Source organism: Staurois parvus, unplaced genomic scaffold (genome assembly GCF_062004578.1).
Source record: "Staurois parvus isolate SC_StPar_1 unplaced genomic scaffold, SC_StPar_1.0 ptg001214l, whole genome shotgun sequence".
NCBI lineage: Eukaryota > Metazoa > Chordata > Amphibia > Anura > Ranidae > Staurois > Staurois parvus.
The window spans coordinates 234831-261058 of record NW_028319010.1 but is presented as its reverse complement, the minus strand read 5'-3'; the positions used below and the strand labels follow the sequence as shown (position 1 = coordinate 261058).

Here is a 26228-nt window from a genome sequence, read left to right as displayed (position 1 = left end):
TACAATGCAATAAATTAAATTTTTTATTTGGGGGTTTAATACCGCTTTAAGACATCCGTATTTGAGGTTCTTACTTGCATTCGCTTGGATTTTTATGCATTTTATGGTCGAGAAGTAAATTCCATTTTAGGAGAAAGCAAGAAACTGGGAATATGTTGCTGCCAGAGTCTCCAAGAGAAATAGGAAGCAAATGGGTGATCCAGCAAGCCAGGTCCACCCATTACTGAGAGATCTGTTCTGGGGTTTGTTTGTTTTTTTTAACAACTGTACATTGAAAAGCAACCACTGCAATAGACAGTTAATAATGTTGTTTATTCTAAATGCCACATGTAATGTTTTCTGTGCTCAGACTGTGCTGCAGAGAGATGCTGGACCAGGATAATGATTTGTGTGCTCATGGTGCTTCCTTTTGTACCGTAAAGGGAACCAGTTCAGTAAAAGGAAGAAGGAAGCTGCCACTGCTGACTCCGCAGTCTGTGAGCGCTAGTTACCTGGCTCTTGAAAGAAGGCGAAGGGTCTATGTAACAGGAATTCTACGAGTCCAGAGGGAGGCCGGAGGTGGCAGCTTTTTGTGTTTCTCAGATAGGGTTTACTTCAGTAGTGCAGGTTCCGGTCTGCGGGGCCATAGGCTAGTTTGGTCAGATGCAGTGTTTCCCAAAAAGTAGAAAATTACTTGCAAGAGGAGTCTGTGCACAGTCTAGACGTATGGAGCATCATTTTTGGCCCTTGACACCCCAAGGGGGCAGTTTTTGGACCCAGGTTCCTAAGTACCAAAAGGTGTCAAGGTCAGTGGTCCTCGTGTCAAGGTCAGGGGTCCTCATACCAAAGGGTTTCAAGGTCAGGGGTCCACATACCAAAGGGTATCAAGGTCAGGGGTCATCATACCAAAGAGTGTCAAGGTCAGGGGACCTCATACCAAAGGGTGTCAAGGTCAGGGGTCCTCATACCAAAGGGTGTCAAGGTCAGGGGTCCTCATACCAAAGGGTGTCAAGGTCAGGGGTCCTCATACCAAAGGGTGTCAAGGTCAGGGGTCCTCATACCAAAGGGTGTCAAGGTCAGGGGTCCTCATACCAAAGGGTGTCGAGGTCAGGGGTCCTCATACCAAAAGGTGTCTAGGTCAGGGGTCCTCATACTTTCTAAATGAAGGGCCAGTTCCCAGTCCGATTTTATTTACATTTTTTAAATTGGCCAGTGGGAATAAAAAATAACCCAAGCAATGGAAATAAGACAAAAATTACCTAGCACCTGTGGTCAGTGGGGAGAGGAGGATTAGTGCCCCATCATTGGTATCAGTGGAAGGATTAGTGTCTCATTGTTGGTGTCAGTGGGAGGAATAGTGCCCCATCATTGGTGTCAGAAGGAGGAATAGTGCCCCATCATTGGTATCAGTGGGAGGAATAGTGTCCCATCATTGGTGTCAGTGGGAGGAATAGTGCCCCATCATTGGTGCCAGTGGGAGGAATAGTGCCCCATAATTGGTATCAGTGGGAGGAATAGTGCCCCATCATTGGTGTCAGTGGGGGGAATAGTGCCCCATCATTGGTGTCAGTGGGAGGAATAGTGCCCCATCATTGGTATCAGTGGGAGGAATAGTGCCCCATCATTGGTATCAGTGGAAGGAATAGTGCCCCATTGTTGTTGTCGGTGGGAGGAATAGTGCCCCATCATTGGTATCAGTGGGAGGAATAGTGCCCCATCATTGGTATCAGTGGGAGGAATAGTGCCCCATCATTGGTATCAGTGGGAGGAATAGTGCCCGATCATTGGTATCAGTGGGAGGAATAGTGCCCCATCATTGGTATCAGTGGGAGGAATAGTGTCCCATCATTGGTGTCAGTTTGAGGAATAGTGTCCCATCATTGGTGTCAGTTTGAGGAATAGTGTCCCATCATTGGTGTCAGTTTGAGGAATAGTGTCCCATCATTGGTGTCAGTGGGAGGAATAGTGTCCCATCATTGGTGTCAGTGGGAGGAATAGTGCCCCATCATTGGTATCAGTGGGAGGAATAGTGCCCCATCATTGGTATCAGTGGAGGAATAGTGCCCCATCATTGGTGTCAGTGAGATGAATAGTTCATCATTGTTGGTGTCAGTGGAAGAATTGGTGGCCCAAAGGCTGGACAAATGCAAGGCAGTTTGCGGTCCCCAGGGGCCCCCTGGTCTAAGTGGTACATAGAAATGCTTGCTGTCATGTAGGCAGGCCTGAAGCCTAGGCATAACATAAACCTGTCTCTGGGACAGGAAATGATGGGAAATCTTCTCATGGGGACACAGGCAAAAAAGGAAGTCGGTAGATCTTCTAATCTTTCCATTTTAAGCACAGAAAGTTTTGTTGGTAGTATAGGACCACCTAGAGTTTGGGAAACACAGCTCTATCATTTTCCGAGAATAGTTTAGCCGGCACTGGATTGGCAGAGTAGCCGGCTCTCGTCCAGCACAGCGTCTTATGCTGGTTCCTGTTTGTCGTCGCCTTTGAAGCTGATACTTTTCACCAGCTCAGTAATTAGCTCTTGCAGGACTTTTGATCTTTGCTTCCCCACTTCCAGCACGCTTGTGTGATCCACCGACTCCACCATCTCATAGGCCTGGGCCACGCGGTTCGTGATCAAAGAGAGGCCAAACACTCGCATCCCACAATGCTTTGCAACCACCACCTCGGGGGCTGTGCTCATACCTGCAAACAAAAGGTAATTTTAGCTAAAAGCTCATGATTGCAAGTCTGTTGCTTAAAGAAGACCTTTGTGGGGGTTCCTTTCTTGTCATACAAAATGTTTAGCTGTTAAGGTGTGGATCTGAGACTGGATGTAGTTTTGCAAAAAAAAAAAAAGGAAAAAGGCAGGACTGACACCACTCAGTCCACACAAAACCTGCGTGTTGTCAGCCCTCAGCAGGAAATTATATGCTGAATTCATTTCTGGAACATCAAAATTATTTCTCTGTACTTGCAGGATCTTGTGTGTGTATTGCAGAGTATACTGTATATGTTTTTATTTATTTTTTTCTCCCTGACATACATGTTTAAAATCTCCTATCATTTCCTGGAATACAGTCTATTTAAGTTGCAACCTTGATCCTTCTATGCTGGATGTTCCTCTTTCAAAATATAAAGGGGTCATTGACCATTACAGTACACAGTGTTTGAAAAGTTCAGCCTTGAAAAGCATCAGTCTGAGCAAAATTAACATAGATGTGTCAAAACAGGCTGCTATAGACAGAAGACCGAACTCACAGATACCGTCGTCTTTGGATTCTGTGATTGGACAGCCTGGAACTCCTTGTCCCACGATTATGGTTTCTCCTGAAATACGTTCGTGCCAGGAGCATCGGCCTTATGTTTTTCTTGTTTGGCTCCATAGACTAAACAGGAGCAATCGACTGAGCTGAGCATTTGTGTTTGGAGGTAGGCCAGAAAATACGGGTGCGTGAGGGGTGGATAGGCCATGCCTGCAGTCCAAGCACCCTCTTGTGTGTATGGGTACTTTTTCAAGGCAGTTTAACACATACTGACTGTTCTCTTTATACAGTGAAGGAAATAAGTATTTGCTCCCCGGCTGATGTTGAATGTTCGCCCCTCACAAAGAAATGATTGGTCTACAAATCGAATGTTCGGTGTATTGTAACACTGAGAGACCGAATAGCAACAACAAATTCAGCAGAAATGCGTCTAACAAATGATGACTGATCTGCATGTTCATGAGGGAAATAAGGATTTGATCCCCTTCACAAAACATGACTTAGTACTTGGTGGCAAATCTCTTGTTGGCAGTCACAGAGGTCAGATGTTTCCTGGAGTTGGCCCCCAGGTTTGCACACATCTCAGGAGGGATTTTGGCCCACTCCTCTTGGCAGATCCTCTCCAAGTCATTAGGGTTTGGTGGCTGACATTTGGCAACTCGAACTTTCAGCTCCCTCCACAGATTTTCAATCAGATTAAGGTCTGGAGACCAGGACCTTAATGTGCTTCTTCTTGAGCCGCTCCTTTGTTGCCTTGGCTGTGTAGTTTGGGTCATTGCCATGCTGGAACACCCACAACCCATTTTCAGTTCCCTGGCTGAGGGAAGAAGGTTCTCACCCAAGATTTGATGGTACATTGCCCCATCCATCGTCTCTTTGATGTGGTGCAGTTGTCCTGTCCCCTTAGCAGAAAAACACCCCCAAAGCAGAATGTTTCCACCACCATGTTTCACAGTTGGGATGGTGTTCTTGAGGTCATAGGCAGCATTCCTCCTCCTCCAAACACAGTGAGTTGAGTTGATGCCAAAGAGCTCGATTTTGGTCTCATCTGACCACAACACTTTCCACCAGTCCTCCTCTGCATCATTCAGATGTTCAGTGGCAAACTTCAGACGGGCCTGGACATGTGCTTTCTTGAGCAGAGGGACCGTGCGGGCACTGCAGGATTTCAGTCCTTGTCGGCGTAGTGTGTTACCAATTGTTTTCTTGGTGACTGTGGTCCCAGCTGCCTGGAGATCATTGAGATCCTCAACATGTAGTTCTGGGATGATTCCTCACTGTTCTCATGATCATTGACACTCCACGAGGTGAGATCTTGCATGGTGCACCAGACCTAGGGAGACTGACACTTGTTTTGTATTTCTTCCATTTGTTAATGATTGCACTAACTGTTGTCACCTTCTCACCAAGCTGCTTGGCCATAGTTTGGTAGCCCAGTCCAGCTTTGTGTAGCTCTACAATCTTGTCCCTGACATCCTTGGACAGCTCTTTGGTATTTGCCATGGTGGAGAGTTTGGAATCTGATGGTTTGATTGCTCCTGTGGACAGGTGTCTTTTATACAGGTAACACAATGAGATTAGCAGCTCTCCCTTTAAGAGACTGCTTCTAATCTCAGCTTGTTACCTGTATGAAAGACACCTGGGAGCCAGAAATCCTGCTGAATGATGGGGGATCAACTCCTTATTTCCCTCATGAACATGCAGATCAGTCATCATTTGTTAGACGCATTTCTGCTGAATTTGTTGTTGTATTCTGTCTCTGTGTTACAATACACCGAACATTCGATTATTAGGCCGATCATTTCTTTGTGAGGGGCAAACATTCAACATCAGCCGGGGAGCAAATATGCATTTCCTTCACTGTAGATTTTCATATATAGTTTGGATTTTTCTAGCATTCCTGAGCCTACATGTGATGCATAGAAGATCGCTGCACCTTGTGCGTTTCTTGAGCACGCAGTACAGTCGGCGAGCTGTAAGTATTGTGAATGCAATAGGGTACTGTACAATTTATCTCAGAATACCTCGGGAAGTCCCTGAACCCCAGCATGCAAATATGTACTTTGCTGTAAGTTGACTCTCAGGAATTTCCCACGTCTCGCCATGCAGTAGCATTTCCATAGGATGCTAACACATCCACGGTTAGGCTTGGTTCACACTGCAGCCCCTTTGTTGTGCGATTTCCAGTGCGACTTTCCTGCGACTTGAGGAGTCTATGGGACTCAAACCGCATGAAAGTCGCATCAAAGTAGTGCAGGAATCTTTTTAACCACCTCCCTTCCAGCCGTTGTATATAAACGGCCGGACGGTGGCAGTGCAGGGTTGGATGGCCGTTTATAAACGGCCTCCCCACCCCCTGCTTGTGCGCACTCACCGATCATCATACGGGACCTCTGTGTGAGGTCCCGATCGTGTGATCACTGATTGGCCAATCAGTGATCACATGCAGAGTAGTAAGCAAGATGTCACTTCTGACATCATTGCTTGCTACGTGTGAAATCTGTGAATGATCACAGAGGTCACATGGTACAAGGCCATTCACAACAACCATGTGACAAGCTGTGACCAATCACGGCTCACACAGTATTTCTCAATGGCTGCAAGAATGCAGCCAGAGAGAAGGAGAACTTATTGCGTTTACATCCTTTATGGGTGTAAAAGCAATCAGTGTAAAAAAAAAAAAAAAAAAAAATCTTCATCACCCCCCACAAGTAGTCACTATGGTGACACTGTACTGCTAGGGTGACAGTATGAAAAAAAAAAACTAATAATATAAAAAATGAAAATAATAATGTAAGAAAATGTTTGTTTGTTTGTTTTTGGTTATAAACGAATTTGGGTTATTTTTTTTTTTTTTACTAAAAAGATAACAGAATAAATTTTGTCCAAGATTTATGATGAAATATTATTTATTTGCAAAATGTTATAAGAAAAACAATTTTTTTCAAAATTTTTGTACATTTTCATTTACATAGCAAAAAAAATAAAAAATCCCAGCGGTGAATAAATACCACCAAAATAAAGCTCTATCTGTCTCAAAAAAATGCTAAAAAATTAATATGGGTACAGTGTTGCATGACCGCACAATTGTCATTCAAAGTGTGATAGTGCTGAAAGCTGAAAATTGGCCTGGACAGGAAGTGGGTGAAAGTGTCCGGACTGGAAGTGGGTGAAAGTGTCCGGACTGGAAGTGGGTGAAAGTGTCCGGACTGGAAGTGGGTGAAAGTGTCCGGACTGGAAGTGGTTAAAGTTGCTGCGACTTGAGTCACGTTGATTAGAACCTCCGCCATTGAAATAAGTTTTTCAATCGTCAAACGACTTTATTTGTCGCAAGTCACTGCAGGGCGAACAGAGAGAAGGAGGCAGGTCTAATCAGGACTAACATGAAGTCCACATGACATTTGCTTCCAGTTTGAAGACATCTGGGACATGCTCTTGCTATAGGGGCAGACGGTGAGGCAGCCATCTTTGGCACGGTCAGTAGAATATCATACTAGGGCCCATTTTGGATAGGAGCCAATTTTACCTAGTGGCATGTTTTGAAGTGTGGGAGGAAACTGGAATATTCAGAGAAAACCCGCAGGTGAGACAGAAGTTTATCAGGACAGAATCACTCAATGTCTGCTGTAATTCAAACTCACCCACAGCATCAGCACCCAGCCGCTGCAAGAACCTGGCTTCTGCGACAGACTCAAAGTTTGGTCCCCCTACCATGCAATACACCCCTTCATGGGTGAACTCCGCATGGCCGAGCCGGTGAGAAATTTCCAAAGCTGTAGAGCGCAGGCCCTGATCGTACGTGTCCCAGAGGGAGGGAAAGCGAGGACCGAACCTGCAACATGAAAAGGAATATTAGAGTGGCCATGTTGCAGATTTGTGCACTACTAACATTCAAAGCTAAATTTCCTTTATATTATTAAATGCAGAACATCCAGGCTACAGGCGTGTTTGGTGAGAACGCTGCAGAACATCCAGGCTACAGGCATGTTTGGTAAGAACGCTGCAGAACATCCAGGCTACAGGCATGTTTAGTAAGAACGCTGCAGAACATCCAGGCTACAGGCATGTTTGGTAAGAACGCTGCAGAACATCCAGGCTACAGGCATGTTTAGTAAGAACGCTGCAGAACATCCAGGCTACAGGCGTGTTTAGTAAGAACGCTGCAGAACATCCAAGCTACAGGCATGTTTAGTAAGAACGCTGCAGAACATCCAAGCTACAGGCATGTTTAGTAAGAACGCTGCAGAACATCCAGGCTACAGGCATGTTTGGTAAGAACGCTGCAGAACATCCAGGCTACAGGCATGTTTGGTAAGAACGCTGCAGAACATCCAGGCTACAGGCGTGTTTGGTAAGAACGCTGCAGAACATCCAGGCTACAGGCGTGTTTGGTAAGAACGTTGCAGAACATCCAGGCTACAGGCATGTTTGGTAAGAACGCTGCAGAACATCCAGGCTACAGGCGTGTTTGGTAAGAACGCTGCAGAACATCCAGGCTACAGGCGTGTTTGGTAAGAACGCTGCAGAACATCCAGGCTACAGGCGTGTTTGGTAAGAACGCTGCAGAACATCCAGGCTACAGGCGTGTTTGGTAAGAACGCTGCAGAACATCCAGGCTACAGGCGTGTTTGGTAAGAACGCTGCAGAACATCCAGGCTACAGGCGTGTTTGGTAAGAACGCTGCAGAACATCCAGGCTACAGGCATGTTTGGTAAGAACGCTGCAGAACATCCAAGCTACAGGCATGTTTGGTAAGAACGCTGCAGAACATCCAGGCTACAGGCATGTTTAGTAAGAACGCTGATATCAAAAAACTCGCCTTAAAGTTGCTGTAAAACCACACATATACCCAGTGAAGTGACTGGCCTCAGGCGATACACAGAGATGAAACAAATCCTCTTACATAAGTTGTACCTGTTTGTCTTCTCTTTTCTACATCCTTTCAAAGTTCTGAATTTATAAAACTTGTGAGTTCAGAAAAAAGGGAGAGGAAAGCTGAAATTTCTCTCTGCAGAGCTCAGTGAGGAGAGCTTTGAGAGCTGATTGGACGGAAGAGACACACCCGCTTACACACAGCTCAAGGGAATAGAGCTGAGGCTGTCAGACTGCTGGAGGTCCCTCCCTTGTCACCATTTTTCTCTTGGTGTCAGGAAAACTTGTCAGAACTGATTCATGATGATAGCAGAGGAATGAGGCAGCAGACAGAAATGACACTTAGTGCTCTGGACTGAGGCAAGAACACGCTATAGAGGGATATGCTTTGTTCATATTTCATGTCTGAGGTTTACAACCACTTTAAAAGAATGCCCCACTACATGTTTCCCCCTTCCATCCCTAAACACTTTCCATTCTTTCTTCCTAGCTTCACAAGGGACAGAGGCAACAGAGGGAGCCATAGGCTCCTGCTGACTTGAGCTGGAGCGGGGGCGTGACCCACCCGCTCTGTGTGTATCTATGGATGCACTCAGCCTGACTCTGAAGTGTGCCGGCATCGGTGCACCTCAGCATACAGTTTGCTGAGGGGGCACCAAGAGGAAGAAGGAGTAGACAGCACTGGCGGGGGACTCCAGAAGGGGAGGTAAGGGACCATTTTGTGAAATGCCATTGCACAGAGCAGGTGAGTATAGCATTTTTTTTTATTTTAAATTAAAAAAAAAATTATATATTTATATAATCTTTTACAATCACTTTAAAATTATATATTTATATAATCTTTTACAATCACTTTAAAGCTAAAATGTATTCTGTTGCTTTTGCCTTCTCTGCCCCCCTATCAACATGCTAATGACTTGCATACCTATCTTCTCTATGCAATGCAGGAAGATCGTGGCTGGTGGGAGGGGCAGACAGGGTGCTGTACATAGTTTCCTGAAAACATCACAGCACCCTGCCTCAGTACCCTCAGCCCCAATGAGCTTTCTCTTGGGAGGTGTTATGCAAATTTCAAATGCCTTGATGGGTGGATGTCAGTGTGGAGCAGTGATCATTCCTAGGCAGTGGCGTCCCGAGGCAGGTGCGGGGGGTGCGCACCACACCGGGTGACACCTACCGCACGGGGTGAGATCGGACCCGCTCCACGAAAAGGTAAGTTGTAAAGAAAGGCGATGATCCCCGCAGGATTGATCAGATCTGTGGATTGGGGAGCATAATGGATCGGACTCTGATCCATTATGCTCAATCAGCAGATCCGATCCATTCTGCGGGGATCGTCGGAGGGGGTGTCACCAAGTGTTACCGCACTGGGTGACACCAACCCTAGGGACGCCACTGTTCCTAGGCAAGCATGCAGACCACCCTAGGTAACGCTCACACGTGATGCTGAGTATCCATGGTTGAAAGAATTGGCATCCAGTGAATGGGGTGCAGGGTAGGGCCAGTCAGGCTGTGGAGGAAATGGTTAGCTATTTCCAAATATTGTTCTGCAGAGCAACAAAGCATTCTAAATTTGTTACAGCATTTATAAATGACTACAGCACATGCAAATTATCACCACTGCCCAATGCATTTATAATGGAAACAGTTCTAACAGCCCTTTTCTGCAGAGTATTCCTCCCCTCTCACCTCTCGTCGTTTGGCCCTCTCAGGGGGTTTAAGGCAGCCAATCCCGGCATATTGATGTGATCTCGGATGATCATGAGGTCCCCTGGGCTGTACGTCTCACATAGTGACCCCGCAGCGTTTGTCACCAGCAGGGCCTTGACCCCCAGAAGCTTAAACACTCGGATAGGGAGAGTGACCTGGAAAGACAATGTCAGAATGACAGCGACCGATGGGGTAAAGGTGTGCCGTACAAGGCAGTGCGCTCTATAGAAAACACAGATAAGAGTGAGCCTGGAGTTCATGAACTGGAGGGAGCCATGAATCCCATACAAGAGTCCCATACACTATGCAAGACCAGAGACGCCTCACTGCCCAGTACTGTTTCTTCATAAAAGATGGAGTTTCAGTATATGGTATTCGAGATCTGATACTAAGCAAAATAACATACTGTATTAGTGATGCACCGATATATCGTCTGCCAAAAATTATAGGCTGAAAATAGGGTTGTTGGCATTTTGCTGATAGAAAACAAAGGTGCCAATAATGATAAATAGCTTGAACGCAAAATCGCAGCCCATTGACTTCAATGCAAAGTGCCCCCTATGGGCAGCACAGTGGCTAAATGGTTAGCACTTCCGCCTGGCAGTACTAGTGTCGTTGGTTCGAATCCCAGCCATGGCACGTCCTGCCTGGAGTTTGCATGTTCTCCCTGTGCCTGCGTGGGTTTTCTCCGGGTACTCTGGTTTCCTCCCACACTCCAAAGACATGCTGGTAGGTTAATTGGATCCTGTCTAAATTGGCCCTTGTATATGAATGTGAGTTAGGGACCTTAGATTGTACGCACCTTGAGGGTTAGGGACTGATGTGAATGTACAATATATATGTGAAGCGCTGCGTAAAATTGACAGCGCTATATAAGTACCTGAAATAAATATTGCCTTTAATGCAAAACTGCGTCCCATTGACTTGAGTGCAAAAAAAAAACACCCCTATTGACTTCAATGCAAAATCGCGACCCATTGAATTCAATGCAAAATCGCATCCCGTTGCCTTCAATGCATAATCGCGTCCCATTGTCTTTAATACAAGAACGCATCCCATTGACTTCAATGCAAAAACACTTCTATTTAAGTTTTTACATTTTTTTTATATATATGGTTCATTTTATTTTCTGCCCAATTTTTGTGTGTTACTTTCAATAAACGTTATTTTATGTTCCTGGATTGTATTTGTTAAATTCATATTCATTCATGATTATTAAAAAGATGAGTGTAATACAATTATATTCAAAAAAATATTTTTTTAAAAAAAACTCCATTTTGGTTTCAGCCAAGTGCATCCTGAATTTTAGGTTTTGGTCCAGAATTTTCATTTCAGTGCACCACTATACTGTATGTTCATGTATATAGAACAAGAAGAAATCATGAGAGTTAAACCAAGCAAAAGTACAGAATAAGAACAGATTCCAAAAATTATATCCAGCATCCAGGACAGGAGAAGTGGGACTGTGCAGAGTCCATACATACAGAATAAGGACAGATACTGAGAATGACCCCGGCATCCAGGACAGGAGAAGTGGGACTGTGCAGAGTCCATACATACAGAATAAGGACAGATACCCAGAATGACACCCAGCATACAGGACAGAAGTGGGACTGTGCAGAGTCCATACATACAGAATAAGAACAGATACCAAAAATTACACCCAGCATCCAGGACAGGAGAAGTGGGACTGTGCAGAGTCCATAAATACAGAATAGAAACAGATACTGAGAATGACCCCAGCATCCAGGACAGGAGAAGTGGGACTGTGCAGAGTCCATACATACAGAATAAGAAGAGATACCGAGAATGACACCCGGCATACAGGACAGGAGAAGTGGGACTGTGTAGAGTCCATACATACAGAATAAGGACAGATACCGAGAATTACATCCACGGGGGCAGAGGCTCTATGATGGTACACTGCTTTCTAGGCACTGACGATTAGGAAGGACGTTGGACCTTTTTGGCAGTGTAGTGGTACTGAAATCAGAAGCACGTTGTAGATGGCACAGCACAAGGGATGTAATTCTCAGATAGAAGTTAGGGGGTTGATCATCCCCCTGTCACATGTGTACATCCCAAAGCCTTACTTTCCAAAGTGGATATCCTTCATAGACGTGGAAGCGGCCTTTCATAACAACGCATGACTTGCCTTGAAGGATGCCAAACACCAGCTGCCCCGAGTGCCCAACCACTGGAAAGACAGAGAATACAGAATAATGAGAGGTCTTAGGAAAAGAGAGGTAGTGAACATGTCAGCTGAAGAATTGGAGGAAGCCGCCATTGTTTTTGGGGAATACGAAGAGAATGGCTATTTTTTTTGTGAATCCTTGGAAGCAGCCATTGTGTGTAGCAAATTAATGAAAGCTGACTTTTTTTAATGGAATATTTTAAAAAACAGCAATTTGTGTGGAGAATTTGTGCCAAGGAGCTATTCTGTGTGGAGAGTTTCAGAAAGTGGCCGTATTCTAGAAGCTGGTACGTACCTGTGCTTGTAGGGAAATGTGGGATTTGGCCATAGTCGAAGGTCTTCACATCAGTCAGCGTATCAGCAAGAAGCCCCAGACCAGAGCCGCAGATGATGGCGATCACGGGAGGGGACTGTACACGGTCCAAGAGCCAACGAGCTGTCTCCTCACAGTCCTCGTACCTGTTAATAGAATCGACTGTGAGTGGAAGAGTTTTTTCACACAGGTTTTGGGGGTTTTAAGATGCATATATTTTCAACCAGCAGTTCAAAGGAATCCAGTGCTTTGTAACAACAACAGGTTATGATGTAGCAGTGCAAGTGGTCGATTCTGGGGTGAAAGGGAGAGGTTTAGGGAGGGTGGGCAAAGGGATTTGTATCAGGGGGGGGAGTAAGGTCAAGATGAAACCTAAGGTGTTAAGTGGGCGTATATAGGAGGATTGGGAGCTTCCAAAGGAAGGGTCCCAGGGGCTCGCTGGAACCATTTGAGTAAGGGGAGGAATTAGGGGCGAGAAAGTGGAGGGGTTGGTGCCTGGGAGTAAAGTTGGGGTAAAAGCGGGAGAGCAGAGGAAGGAGAGAGGACACCTAGGAATGAGGTGGAAAGCAGAGAATGCAAGTATGAAAAGGGTAGGTGGGAGAACTCGGGAGTCACCTAGTATTCAGGTTGAAAGTAATGAATGTTGGGGATTAGTGGCTCAATCATATAATATTTAGAAGTGTTCTGATTTATTTATTACAGGTACTTATATAGCGCCATCAATTCACACACTGCTTTACATAAGTATTGTAAATTCACATCAGTCCCTGACCCTCAAGAGGCTTACAATCTAAGGTCCCTAACCCTCAAGGGGAGTACAATCTAAGGTCCCTAACCCTCAAGGAGGGTACAATCTAAGGTCCCTAACCCTTGAGGGGCGTACAATCTAAGGTCCCTAACCCTCAAGGGGAGTACAATCTAAGGTCCCTAACCCTCAAGGAGGGTACAATCTAAGGTCCCTAACCCTTGAGGGGCGTACAATCTAAGGTCCCTAACCCTCGAGGGGAGTACAATCTAAGGTCCCTAACCCTCAAGGAGGGTACAATCTAAGGTCCCTAACCCTTGAGGGGCGTACAATCTAAGGTCCCTAACACTTGAGGGGCGTACAATCTAAGGTCCCTAATCCTCAAGGGACATACAATCTAATAATCCTCAAGAGGCTTACAATCTAAGGTCCCTAACCCTCAAGGGGCGTACAATCTAAGGTCCCTAACCCTTGACGGGCGTACAATCTAAGGTCCCTAACCCTTAAGGGGCGTACAATCTAAGGTTCCTAACCCTCAAGGAGGGTACAATCTAAGGTCCCTAACCCTCAAGGGGCGTACAATCTAAGGTCCCTAACCCTCAAGGAGGGTACAATCTAAGGTCCCTAACCCTCAAGGAGGGTACAATCTAAGGTCCCTAACCCTCAAGGGGCGTACAATCTAAGGTCCCTAACACACATTCATACATACACATACTAGGGCCAATATAGACTTTAAATAGTGAATCAAACTCCGTAACCAATGGAGACCTCAAAGCTGATAAAAATTGACATATAATTGGCCAATAAGGGTTGCCATACTTATTGTGCTTTTTTCTGTTTTACTGGTGAAAAAACATGACAGTTTTCAGGCGTGTCAGACAAGCACACAAGTAGAGGTCCAAAAACACCGGCAATGTCACCGACTTGCATTCACAACACTCGGGGGGCCAGCTCATTAAAATTTAAAAAAAAGTTGGTTACTTTTGATTTTGGAACTGCAGACATGGAAAATGTTAGAGTTCCTAAGAAAAGGGGAACTCCGGTGAAGTTAAGTGAATTTCTGAATGGATGTGATCTGCCTGCTGACACCTCTCGAAGGAGCCAATTCAATAACATTGGAATTAAGAAACATTCTATGGAAAAATAAAAGGAAGAATTATCATCGATTGCTGTTGGCAACGACTCCACTTTTTGTTTTTTAAATTTTCCCTGGTATTAATGAATTGGCCCAAGAGATTGCAGTTGTAACCCTGTAATAGCTACCCCCATCATCTTTTACAAAGGAGTCTCACACCCCCCTGTTGCAATCTTCACAATGTAAGATACATCAAACTTCCAACAGAAAAGAGGAACCCCTAGGGACCTTTGGTGCGAAGACTTCAGTGCAGGTTTTCCTGAGAGATCTAAGAACAGCGAGCGATTCATCTATCCTTCATTCAGCCAAAACTGAAATATTAGGACTGTCCAAGGACTGTAACATTCTTGCTTCCCCTGCTAGTAAGTAGCATTCACTCACCTGAGATCTTCATTGTTCTGCATGGTCTTCCTGTCTCCCGTCTGTCAACTGCTCTTGGAGTGTGACTGTGGACCAGATATATAAGGATGCCTGGTATTGCCTGAGGCTGCAGTTAATGATTTGCACGGGACAGTCAGTGGTTGGAGGGGGGGGGGGGGGAGTGGGCATTGTGGTGTCTTCTCCCATCAGTCCCAAAGGATGAGGCTGGGATTACTTCCTAGACTTGCAGTAACTGTTCCCTATACTACATACTGTACCTGTTGCCTGTTACAGGCTCCAAACCAAGCTGATGACCGGCATGTGATAGCAGTGCTGAGAGAAGATCCTTTAGCACCAGAGGCAAAAAAAAGTCGAATTGCGTCCCATTCCCCCCATGATCTCTGAACTATCTTAGCAGCATAGGTTGTAGGTCATGCCTATTTTTGTACCCCCCTTCCTTTTTTTTTTGAAGCACCCAAAGCAGGCTTCTCTTCTTTCTACCCCTCCGCCCGGCCCTGTCTGATGGCCTTGCAGTGAGGATTTGTTGCCTTGTATCCTAAGGCTGCATGTACACGGGACACTTCTGAACGACGGAGACTGACTGCTGGAAACGTAGGTTAAAAAACATCTGTTTAGCCACGTTTACATACCGCGTTTGCGTTTAGAAGCATTTTTTAAAGATAACCGCAGGAGACCTTCCAAAATGCACTGAAAAACAGTAAAAAAATAACTATTTCTGACATTTTGAGAGAAATAGAGAGAGCAGAAGCAGAGAGCAGTATGTATTGAGATTAGCTGTCTTTTCTTTTTTTGTGGTGTTTGGATGTTTTCCGGCTCATTTCTGTGCAGAAATTATTGCAGCGGTGTCTAACATATTTTTTCACGCGAAACCTCAAAGTACGGTGTAACGGGTCCATTTGAGTACCAGGAAAACACTTTGCATGCATTTTATATGATGAAAAAAGGCTCTGGATAGCATCTGGAAATGGAAGAGTTAAAAATTAACTATTTCAGACATTTTGAGAGATCTAGAGAGAGCAGTATGTGTTGAGATGACCTGTCTTTTCTGGTTGTAGTCACTATGGATCCCATCATGAGCATAATGCGGCGCATTCTACCATTTTTTTTTTCCTTCACACAAAACCTGCAACTGACTGCGCTGGTGTACCGGGTCCATTTAAATACATGGAAAATGCTTTGCATGCATTTCTGATGATGACAAAAGGCTCCGGACAGCATCTGGATATGGAACCGTTAAAAAACGTTTCTAAACGCAAACGCTTATAAATGCGTTTAGTTGCGTTTACAAGCATTTGGCGTTTAAAACGCTGATAAAATCTACTCCTGAATGCAAGTTTGGTTTGTTCTAAAAATCGACTAAACACAACGGCCCGTAAACTACGATGTGTACATGGACATATAGGAAAACATTAGGGAGAGTTCAGGGGCTGCTGAAAAAAACGTAGAAAAGCTGCTAAACGTGAGTTTATCAGCTGCAGTGTACATGGAGTATAATACCCAAGTTATTAAAGTAAGAATAAACCTTCCCTTAAAAGAGACAGTTTCGCTGCTCCTCCGCATCCCTGCTTTCTGTATCAAATTTGGTGGTTTTTTTTTTTTTCTAGAACCAGTTACCTTTTTCTAAAAGTTACCTTCTCCAACTTCCGCAATTCTGGCCTACGCGAGAATTACACCCCCATCTGCCTCCAACCCCCGGGACACCTCACACGTCCCATGTCCCAGAAGGCTGCGGTACCAGTCACTGCGTGATCTTGCATATGTGCAGTCCGGGGCTAGCAGTGATCCATCAGCAAGTCACAGCCTTGCCCCCACATCCAAGATGGCAGTTCCGGTGATTGGAAGCTCAGCAAAAGACTGGCTCCTGTGAAGCTGGCTGTGCCGATCACGGGGCGAACAGTCATTGTCAGCCTGTCATTACTGAGCGGCTGCAGCTCTCCACACACAGCTGTCATTTCAACTGCAGTAATTTGCAAATTCTCGCAGCTCAAATTCTCAGTGTGTGCTAATCGCCTGTGTCAATGCACGCTAACTGGACGACATTTAGTTTGCTCAAGCACTGTGTATCATAAACATATGCACCTTTTTAAACAATAAAGGAGAATGTCACCAGCACACAGAAGATCACCAGTATGGGTCCAAAAGTTTTAATGAACGATTACATAGTTACAGCAAGGCAACGTTTCGGAGTCTCGCAGGACCCCTTCATCGTCACATGCCTGATGAAGGGGTCCTGCGAGAGCGAACGTTGCCTATGGTCACATGCCTGATGAAGGGGTCCTGCGAGAGCGAAACATTGCCTATGGTCACATGCCTGATGAATGGGTCCTGCGAGACTGAAACGTTGCCTATGGTCATATGCCTGATAAAGGGGTCCTGCGAGACCGAAAAGTTGCCTATGGTCACATGCCTGATGAAGGGGTCCTGCGGGACCGAAACGTTGCCTATGGTCATATGCCTGATAAAGGGGTCCTGCGAGACTGAAACGGTGCCTATGGTCACATGCCTGATGAAGGGGTCCTGCGAGACTGAAACGTTGCCTATGGTCACATGCCTGATGAAGGGGTCCTGCGGGACCGAAACGTTGCCTATGGTCACATGCCTGATGAAGGGGTCCTGCGAGACTCCGAAATGTTGTCTTGCTGTAACTATGTGATCATTCATTAAAACCTTTGGACCCATATTGGTGATCCTCGGTGTGCCGGTGACATTCTCCCTTGCTGATTCTGATCGGTCTCTGCTGCACCCACTTATACACACAGCTTTTTTTAACGCAGGAACGTGTGTGTTTGGATTATACACTTGCTTTTTAAACAATAAAATACCTTTTTTATGGACACCCCCCCCCCCCATACTAATAATAAAATAGCTGCATATCTCATTAGTGAAGTGAGGTGTACGGTACACCTATGGTCATGTTACATCGCAGTGTATATAAGGGGCCTTGCTGTCCTGTTTTTTTGCACATATAGAAGCTTGTACAAAGTGGCTCTATAGCGCGTGGCACACTTGTGATCCTTTGGCTGTAGCAGGATTGCTAAGAAGTGCGGAAATCCCCTGTTCTCATGCACAGCTTCCTTGCTGGCGGGATGAGCAAAACTTCTCTCTAATGGAAGCAAAATATCGCTCACCAATGAGGCTGCGATTCATGGAAACCAGTGAATAATTCTCTGCTCTGTATAGCTAGGCCACGGGTGTCAAACTGGCGGCCTTCCAGCTGTTGCCAAACTACAATTCCCATGAGGCTTTGCAAGATTGCCAGTTACAAGCATGACTCCCAAAGGCATGATGGGACTTGTAGTTTCCCAACAGCTGGAGGGCCACCAGTTTGACATCCCTGAGCTATCCTAACATTGGTGGATTGTCCCCAGCGAGGGGGTCCGTTGTGTGTCATTGTCCTAAGTCCATCTGTGCCCTCAGAGTGTGGGAGCAAGCTGGCCTGTATTTACGTGACTGTGCCAATGGACCCATGGCTCCCATTTCAGGTAATGTAGGAGTAGTCCTTTCATTGACCATTGTAATACAAGGACCTGCCTGATTGGGTACAGTTTGAATGAATAGTTTGTCTAGATCCTGATATTATATTGTATTAACAAATCTAAAGCAGGCTGTACATCAAACTATTTTCTTTCCTGTAACCATGGGTTGAAATGTGTTGATGGGGGAATTCCTCCCACGGAGCTTTTGTATTCTGACAGTGGGAGGTTTCCCAGCCATCAGAATACAATGATTACTGCCAACTGCTATAGCCACCAGCAGTAATCGAGCAAAAAACCCCCCAAAAAAACACGACAGGCTGGTTGTACTGAAGTGGATCGATCAACTTTAGTACAACCAATCTGCCTGTACATGGATCGAAATTCGTCTGGCTCCTGCTGAACCGGCTGAATATTGATCTGTCTATGGCCACCTTTAGGCTTACAATACACAAAACAATTTAATTGTATGCGGGGCGCTCAAACCAAACCAGGAATAAAAGGGACGCTAGCATGGCGGTACTACACGCAGTAGTAAGTGCCAAATGAGTCCTATTACTGATAGGTGGCACTCATGTCACGGGCCAGTCCAGAGACCGTTAATCAAGATGGCAGATAGCAGTGTTAGTGCGTACATGGAACAGCGTGTGGTGATGATGTTTCTTGTGAACGAAGGCGTAAAACCTGCGGAGATCTACAGAAGACTTCAGGCGCAGTACGGTGATGAGACTCTCAGCCGCAGTAAGACATCTGAATGGTGTATTATTTATGTTTTTTGTTTCAACATACTGTCACCCTAGCAATACAGTGTCACCATGGTGACACTGTACTACTTGTGGGGGGTGATGAAGTTTTTTTTTTTTTTTTACACTGATTGCTTTTACACCCATAAAGGCTGTAAAAGAAATCATTTCTCCTTCTCTCTGGCTGCATTCTTGCAGCCATTGAGAAATACTGAGAGAGCTGTGATTGGTCACAGCTTGCCACATGGTACAAGGCTGTTGTGAATAGCCCTGTACCATGTGACCTCTGTGATTATTCACAGATTTCACACGTAGTAAACGATGTCAGAAGTGACATCCTGCATACTACTATTCATTTGATCACTGATTGGCCAATCAGTGATCACATGATCGGGACCTCACACAGAGGTCCCATACAGCGATCGGTGTTCCCGGATCACGGTGCTGCACGCTCCAAGGAAAGCAAGCACAGGCTAAAAAGGCGGGCGCCATTTATAAACAACACCCCTCTTCTGTACTGCTCCCGTCCGGCCATTTATATACATGGGCCAGACAGGAAGTGGTAAAAATGGCGGTGTGGAAGAGCATGGCCGCATAGGTGTGAACCGGGGGTTAGAATGGTGAATAAGAAGCATGGATAAACGGGAGTGTAAAACCTATTCTGGATCTACAATCCAGCTTGTGACTGCTCCTGCTCTCCCCCGAAATGATCCTGTGCTCTGATTTAATTTATTTATTAAACTTCAGCTCCCACTGCGTTCTCATCAGGAAGGAGAAGGAGCTTGTGCCTCCAATTATAAAACACTGTCTGGATTGTTGTGTATGCACTTCTATTAAAGCCATTCTCCATTAAATATCCGGTTCCAAGTTATAAGCGACTAATGTAATTTTGTACCTGCCAGCGTACAACAGGAGATGGTACAGACTGGCCACGCTACAAGAGATGGTACGGGACTGTGAACATGTGCTAGGAGTTGTGGGAGACATAGGCTAGGGATACATTACATAGAATGCCAGAGATCACTGATGTTACAACCCTTTACAAATCATTACTTCCACATTACTGTGCCTCATCCTCTCAGCAAGATCAGAAAAATTATAAAAAGAGAAAAGGGAGAGAAAAAAGTAAGATTGTGTGAAAGAAAAAAAAAGAAACCCATTTGAAGTGATTGTAAACCCATTGTTATGCTTACCTGCTCTGTGCAATGGCCATGCACACAGCAGCCCTGAGCCTCCTTATCTCGGATCCCTCGCCAGTGCCCCTGGCTCCTCCCCCCTGCAAGCCGCATGCTATAGGGGCACTCATGCGGGATTGCTCCTGAGCTGGCTCTGTATGTCCATAGACACACGGGTTTATTTACTAAAGCTGGAGAGTCCAAAATCAGACTCCCTTCTGCATAGAAACCAATCAGCTTCTAACCTCAGCTTGTTCAATGAAGCTTTGGCAATGAAACCTGGAAGCTGATTGGTTTCTATGCAGAAGGGAGTCTGATTTTGGACTCTCCAGCTTTAGTAAATAAACCCCACAGAGTCTGGCTTGGCCCTGCCTCCACTCCCTCCTCACTGGCTGTGATTGACAGCAGCAGGAGCCAATGTCTCTGTGCCTATGAGGAAGGGAGAGAGCTGCTGCTTTCATGCGCATCTCTGGATCAGGCTCAGATAAGTATATAGCCTTTAGAACCACTTTAACTATTGTTATATTTTTACTATTACAATATTTTCCCTTCACTGTCCTGAGTAAGCACCTAGGTAAGGAGAACACAGACTACTGCCTACAGGTGCCCAGAGAGCCACATGTGGCTCCCAGGCTGCAGTTTGGACATCAGCAGCCCTTATTTTCATGGGATAGACAGTGCCTCTAAACCACACATTATTCTTGCTCTGCTGACAGGTTTGCTTCAACCACTTCCCGTCCGCCCTATAGCAGAAATACTGCCACAGGGCGTTCACAGGTGCGCAAAATCACATATATATTTACAGTAGTATGCTTACAGTGAAGCACTAACACACACCACCTAGTAAAACTGTACACAGTTAACCCTTTGATTGCCCCGCATGTTAACCCCTTCCTGCCCAGTGCCATTAGTACAGTGTCAGTGCTTTTTTTTTAGTACTGATCAATGTATTGGTGTCACTTGGGATGTCAGTGACACCAAGCCAGGTCCCCCCAGTGTCAGAATGCCCGCCACAGTCCCTCTATAAGTCGCTGATTGCCGCTATTACTTGTAAAAATACAAAAAAATCCCAGTATATATATCACCATTTGTAGACGCTATAACTTTCATGTAAACCAATTAATTTACACGTATTGGAATTTTTTTTAGCAAAGACATGGAGCAGAATACATTTTGACCTACATTTATGAGGAAATTTAATTTTTTACATTTTTTTTACTGGACATGTTTAATAGGAAAAAGTCATAAATATTGTTTTTTTTTCTCAAAATTGTTGGTCTTTTTTTTTTTTTTATGGCGCAAAAAATAAAAACCGCACAGGAAATCAAATGCCACTGAAAGAAAGCTCAATTCGTGGGGAAACAAAGGACGTAAATTTCATTTGTGTGCAGCATTGCATGACCGCGCAATTGTCAGTTAAAATAATGCAGCGCCGTAGTGCAAAAAATGATCTGGTCAGGAAGGGGGGTAAATCCTCTGGACTCCAGTCAAATTGTTTATTTTCCCATGCAGTGGGGCTGTGCCAGCACTACATGGGATAACTGCTCGTTTTTTGCAAGGGTTCAGGAAAAAATCTATACTTACCCCATCCTCTGATCCTCCGGAAAGCTCCCCCATGTCCAGCGGTGGACTGTTCCTGCTGTCCTCACATCCAGAGCCAGTCTATGGGTGTGATGACGTCAGGAACAGCCCATTCACAAGATGGGGGGGCAGGAGCTGTGGGGATCGGTCTTTTGCTCGGAGGACCAGCGGATTAGGTAAGTGTATCTCAGCTTTTTGAACACATAGACAAAAATGAGCAGTTAACCCATGCAGTGTGGGCACAGCACCACTGCATGGGAAAATAAAATTTTTGCCCGGATTTTTTTATTTAAAGGGTAATGTCAATTTCTTATAAAATTTCCTTAACTTTTTGCTTCCTTTCCTTCCCAAGTAGGTCTAACCAGCCCTCTCGCCCTTCAAGATTGCTATACTTACCTAGATTTTGCTGTGAGGCCTATGAGATTGGTTGAATCGCTCCCGCGGCTTCTTGACCTGACATCTACGCCTGCGCAGCTCTATGGAGCTGGAAGATGGATTCGCTGTTATCTGTCTCCGGCTGCTGACTTCGGATCAAAAAGCCGACGGTAGGATCGGCCTAAAAGCAGGATCTGGGTATGTATATTGGGAGGGCAAGTCCCTCACAGGGGGGTTGGGGCAAAAGAGTAAGGGAACTTTGTGGGAAAGCCACACCAATGAATCGTGAATTTGTTATATTGCAGTGCAGTTTGCATCTCACTATCTTTACACATCCTTCTTTGCTTGGTACAGCAGTGGGTGATGTGCAGTAGCAGCCAATCATTGTTCACATTTCTGTAGCCAGATCAGTTAAGTCATTTTTGATTGGTCCATTCAAACCAAAAACAAATCACTGGAAAATACCAATTTGTTTTGCATGTGATTTTAGACTGTAGCTTTTTTTTTTAATATATTTTGCATTAATTTCCAACCAAAGCCGATAAAATTGTACTTAGGATTTTCAACAGCATTTATTATTATTTTTTTTTTCATCCTGATTTTCTTTAATTTTCAACAGCATTGCTTTTTTTTTTTTTTTTTTTTCATCCTGATTTTCTTTAATTTTCAACAGCATTGCTTTTTTTTTTTTTTTTTTTTCATCCTGATTTTCTGTGATTTTCGAAAGCATTGATTATTATTTTTTTTTTCATCCTGATTTTCTTTGATTTTCGACAACATTGTTTCTAATTTTTTTTTCCATCCTGATCTTCTTTGATTTTTGACAGAATTGATTATTATTTTTTTTCATCCTGATTTTCGACAGAATTGATTATTATTATTTTTTTTCATCCTGATTTTCTTTGATTTTCGACAGCATTGATTTTTTTTTTTTTTTTTATCTTGATTTTCTTTGATTGCATTGAATACCCCCCCCCCCCCCCCCATACACACACACTGAAACAAAACAATAATATTGTGGAATTGATGAATGTGCAGCCAGCATAAAGGCATCAGGCAGATATAAGCAGGACCCTGCCGGGTCCTTTAGTGCCTTTATAGCTGCCCAGCTTAATCAGCCTACTGGTCCTTGTAGCAGGCATTGTGCATGCCATCATACAGGAGTGACAACACCGCAGGTGACCGTCCCTCCCACCCGCGACATGACACGTGCTGGCAGTCACCTCCGCCACATACGGTCTCTGGGCTGTAGCTGTCTGAGCTGCTCTCCTCTCTTGGCTCATTAACGAGCTGGTGCAGACTTAGAACCGCCCAGCAACCAATAGCTGCTCAGGAAAAGAATATGGTTATGGAAGGGGGGGAGATGCAGACTTGTGTTTACACCGACCCCCCCAGACTGAAGTGGGGAGACAGGCAGTGAGGCAGCGTCTGGGACACAGCAAAGGAAGAGAGAGAGAGAGAGAGAGCAGAGCTATAGACAAAGGAAGGGAAGGAGAGAAGAGGAGAAGAAACACTGAAAACTCCTGGGCACTGATTGGGACTTCTGACCTTCTCCTGCTGTGCCAACGTCCTGCCTTCCAGCGCCAGAATTCTGCTGCCCTGCTTCCTGTCTGCAGGTATTTCTCAGCTAACCCTTTCCTAGCCTCTTGACTCTGCTCTGCACCTTCTGTATTGCCCTCTGCAGCATCCTTCCACCTCTGTGCCCTCCTCACCACCCACGTGCCCATCCTGCCTTCCCGACAGTCTAGTGATGCCACTGTGCAGCAACTTCCCATAGGAAAACTCAGCATGGTTCAACATAAATCTGTTGGGGGCAACCCAAAGAGCCAAGATGCAGTCCCCGGGGGCCCTAGCTGGTGCACGACCCCCAGCGGGCATATCAAGCGTCCGATGAATGCCTTCATGGTGTGGTCTCAGATCGAGAGGAGGAAGCTGATGTCTCTGTGCCCCAACATGCACAACGCTGACATTTCTCGCAGCCTCGGCCAACGATGGAAGTTACTGGAGGACACAGATAAGATCCCTTACGTCCGGGAAGCCGAGCGCTTACGGCTCAAGCACATGGCCGACTACCCCAACTACAAATACAGGCCACGCCGGCGCACACGGGATCCAGCGAGCAGGACACGTGCCAGGCTGTCCCGTACAACGTCGAGGTGCCAACCTGCTTCATCTCCGTGCCAGTCGGAAGTGAATCTGGGATCCAGAATGCACTGGGGGGAGGAAAGCTCCGGATGGGGGGGGCAAAAAGTCGGCCAATCAGAAGATACGCCGAATCAGGAGTCGTCAGAACGCAGCCCAGAGGTGCCCCCCTACTCTCCTGCCCAGCCCCCCCATGCCCGCTCATTGCCATCTTCACCAGAACCAGTGGAGGAAGATGAGGGACTGGAGGAAAGTCTGCCCGGGCTTTGCGCTGGGTCGCTCTACGTCCCATCGGACAGGGACCTCCTACCCAGCAGCGGGTCTCACTTTGAGTTTCCTGATCACTGCACTCCGGAGGTGGTGGAGATGATCTCCGATAGCGGTCTTCTTGGAAGTGTCTCTGACTTGGTGTTCTCCTTCTAGAGCGTTTCGAGAGGACCCGGCAGCAGGCAACACCTTGTTGAACTGTATACAGACTTTTTCCGAGCAACGAGAAAAAGGTGATTCGCATGGAACGTTCTCTCCGCAGTCTCTCAGCACTCTCCGTCTTAACCGTCTCTCTCCGAACACTCATACTTCAGTTTCTCAGGGTGCTCTCTGCTGTCTGCCTACGCTTCTGACTCTCCAAGCTATATCTCTGACGTTGCCATCTGAATTCCTGGCTGTCTCTTTTCAAGCACTCTCATGCTGTCTCTCAGTGCAACTCTCTAGCTGCCCCTCAGAACGAGCTGTCACTATGGTGGGAGCTCTCTCTGTTGTGCTGACCTCCTCTCCGCCTATTACTAATACAGACAGACAGACATACTGTGCACACTTCTGTCAGCACTATGCATGCATCAGTGTCTGTCTGTCCATCTCGCTCTCTCCTGTCTCTGATTCTGGGAGTCCAGCCCGGTGCAGACCCCTCCATCCGAGCCGGGGTCACCCCAGCCAGGTAAGGACATGCATACCTCTGTGTATGTATGTGTGTATGTGGGCCATTATTGGACCGATATCTGTCTATGTGTACGTTTGTCTGTCTATCTAACTATTTATCTATCAATACCTCTATATTACTGTAATGGGTCTATCTATCTATCTATCTATCTATCCCTCCCATATCTATCTATCTATCTATCTATCTATCTATCTATCATCCCTCCCATATCTATCTATCTATCTATCTATCTATCTATCTATCTATCTATCTATCTATCTATCTATCTATCTATCTATCTATCTATCTATCTATCATCCCTCCCATATCTATCTATCTATCTATCTATCTATCTATCTTTCTATCATCCCATATCTCTCCCCCCCATCTCTATCTATATTCCCATATCTATCTATCTATCTAGCTATCTCTCCCCCCATATCTATCTATCTATCTATCTATCTATCTATCTATCTATCTATCTATCTATCTATCTATCTATCTATCTATCATCCCATATCTATATCCCCCCCCCATATCTATCTCCCCCCCCCATATCTATCTATCTATCTATCTATCATCCCATATCTATATCTCCCCCCCCATATCTATCTATCTATCTATCTATCCTCAGGACAGTTGCCACTCCCTCCTCTATACAGCGATAAACCTCAGGACATATCTCAGGACACCTGCCCTGTATTTCAGGGTCTCAGACACCTTCAATAAAGAGCCTCAGGACCCCCCTGTGCACAGAGACCCCTCCCCTTACGTCTCAGTTTATCCTCAGAAGCTCTCAGGAACCAAATGACCTCAGATTCCCTCCTCTAGAAGGGGGGCTACCAGCCACTCTCCACCTCCCCACAGCCTCAGCAATGTCTGAATGTGTGTGTCTGCCTTCTCTGACGTGTCTGCGCAGATGAGCGCTTGCCTCTTTCTGTGTCTGAATCATTGAATGTATGGCTCTCAGCATACGTCTGAGCTGCACTTCACCCACACAGCACACTTGCATCCTTTCTCCAGGCCTCGCCTACACATTCTGTATATTTACACAGTGGACTGGAAGGTCAGCTCAGCAGAGAGTGCTACTGAAGGGCATCGATGCATTCCGTTGGGTTGGGGTATTGGGAGATGTTTTCCTTAAAGGAGAGCTCCAGTCAAAGACAAAAAAAAAAAAAAGATAAAACCCATTCTTAAGCCATAAAAATATCCGCTATCTGCCTGTACCATTTTATTTTTG

At 45.5% G+C, this 26228-nt stretch overlaps 2 protein-coding genes across 3 annotated transcripts; one reads left to right on the top strand and one right to left on the bottom strand.

Annotated features, from left to right (window-relative positions):
* Window positions 1-15025, bottom strand: LOC149438141 (purine nucleoside phosphorylase-like). 2 transcript variants are annotated; one of them, XR_016307949.1, is made up of 7 exons: window positions 14584-15025; window positions 12305-12468; window positions 11909-12012; window positions 9795-9970; window positions 6875-7065; window positions 910-2673; window positions 1-795 (listed from the first exon to the last, which is right to left on the bottom strand). XR_016307949.1 is itself a non-coding variant. In XM_089660212.1 (6 exons), exons 1-6 carry the CDS (start codon window positions 14604-14606, stop codon window positions 2444-2446), a joined length of 888 nt encoding a protein of 295 aa, XP_089516338.1. In that variant the 5' UTR covers window positions 14607-15025; the 3' UTR covers window positions 1-2443. The 2 variants fall into 2 exon arrangements, 1 of the variants encoding a protein (XP_089516338.1); XM_089660212.1 differs by having other exon boundaries at window positions 1-2673.
* Window positions 15026-23236: 8211 nt separating this feature from the next.
* Window positions 23237-25250, top strand: LOC149438140 (transcription factor Sox-12-like). Its single transcript, XM_089660211.1, has one exon. The coding sequence runs from the start codon at window positions 23719-23721 to the stop codon at window positions 24493-24495; it is 777 nt and encodes a 258-aa protein (XP_089516337.1). The 5' UTR covers window positions 23237-23718; the 3' UTR covers window positions 24496-25250.
* Window positions 25251-26228: the final 978 nt, after the last annotated feature.

Coding starts and splice junctions, on each gene's coding strand:
- LOC149438140 (XM_089660211.1), top strand. CDS start 23,719: ATGGTTCAACATAAATCTGTTGGGGGCAACCCAAAGAGCCAAGATGCA.
- LOC149438141 (XM_089660212.1), bottom strand. CDS start 14,606: ATGCAGAACAATGAAGATCTCAG. Junction 9,971..11,908: donor AAGGATATCCACTTTGGAAA/GTAAGGCTTTGG, acceptor TTGTCTTTCCAG/GTCACTCTCCCTATCCGAGT. Junction 2,674..6,874: donor GCTGGGTGCTGATGCTGTGG/GTGAGTTTGAAT, acceptor TTTTGTTTGCAG/GTATGAGCACAGCCCCCGAG.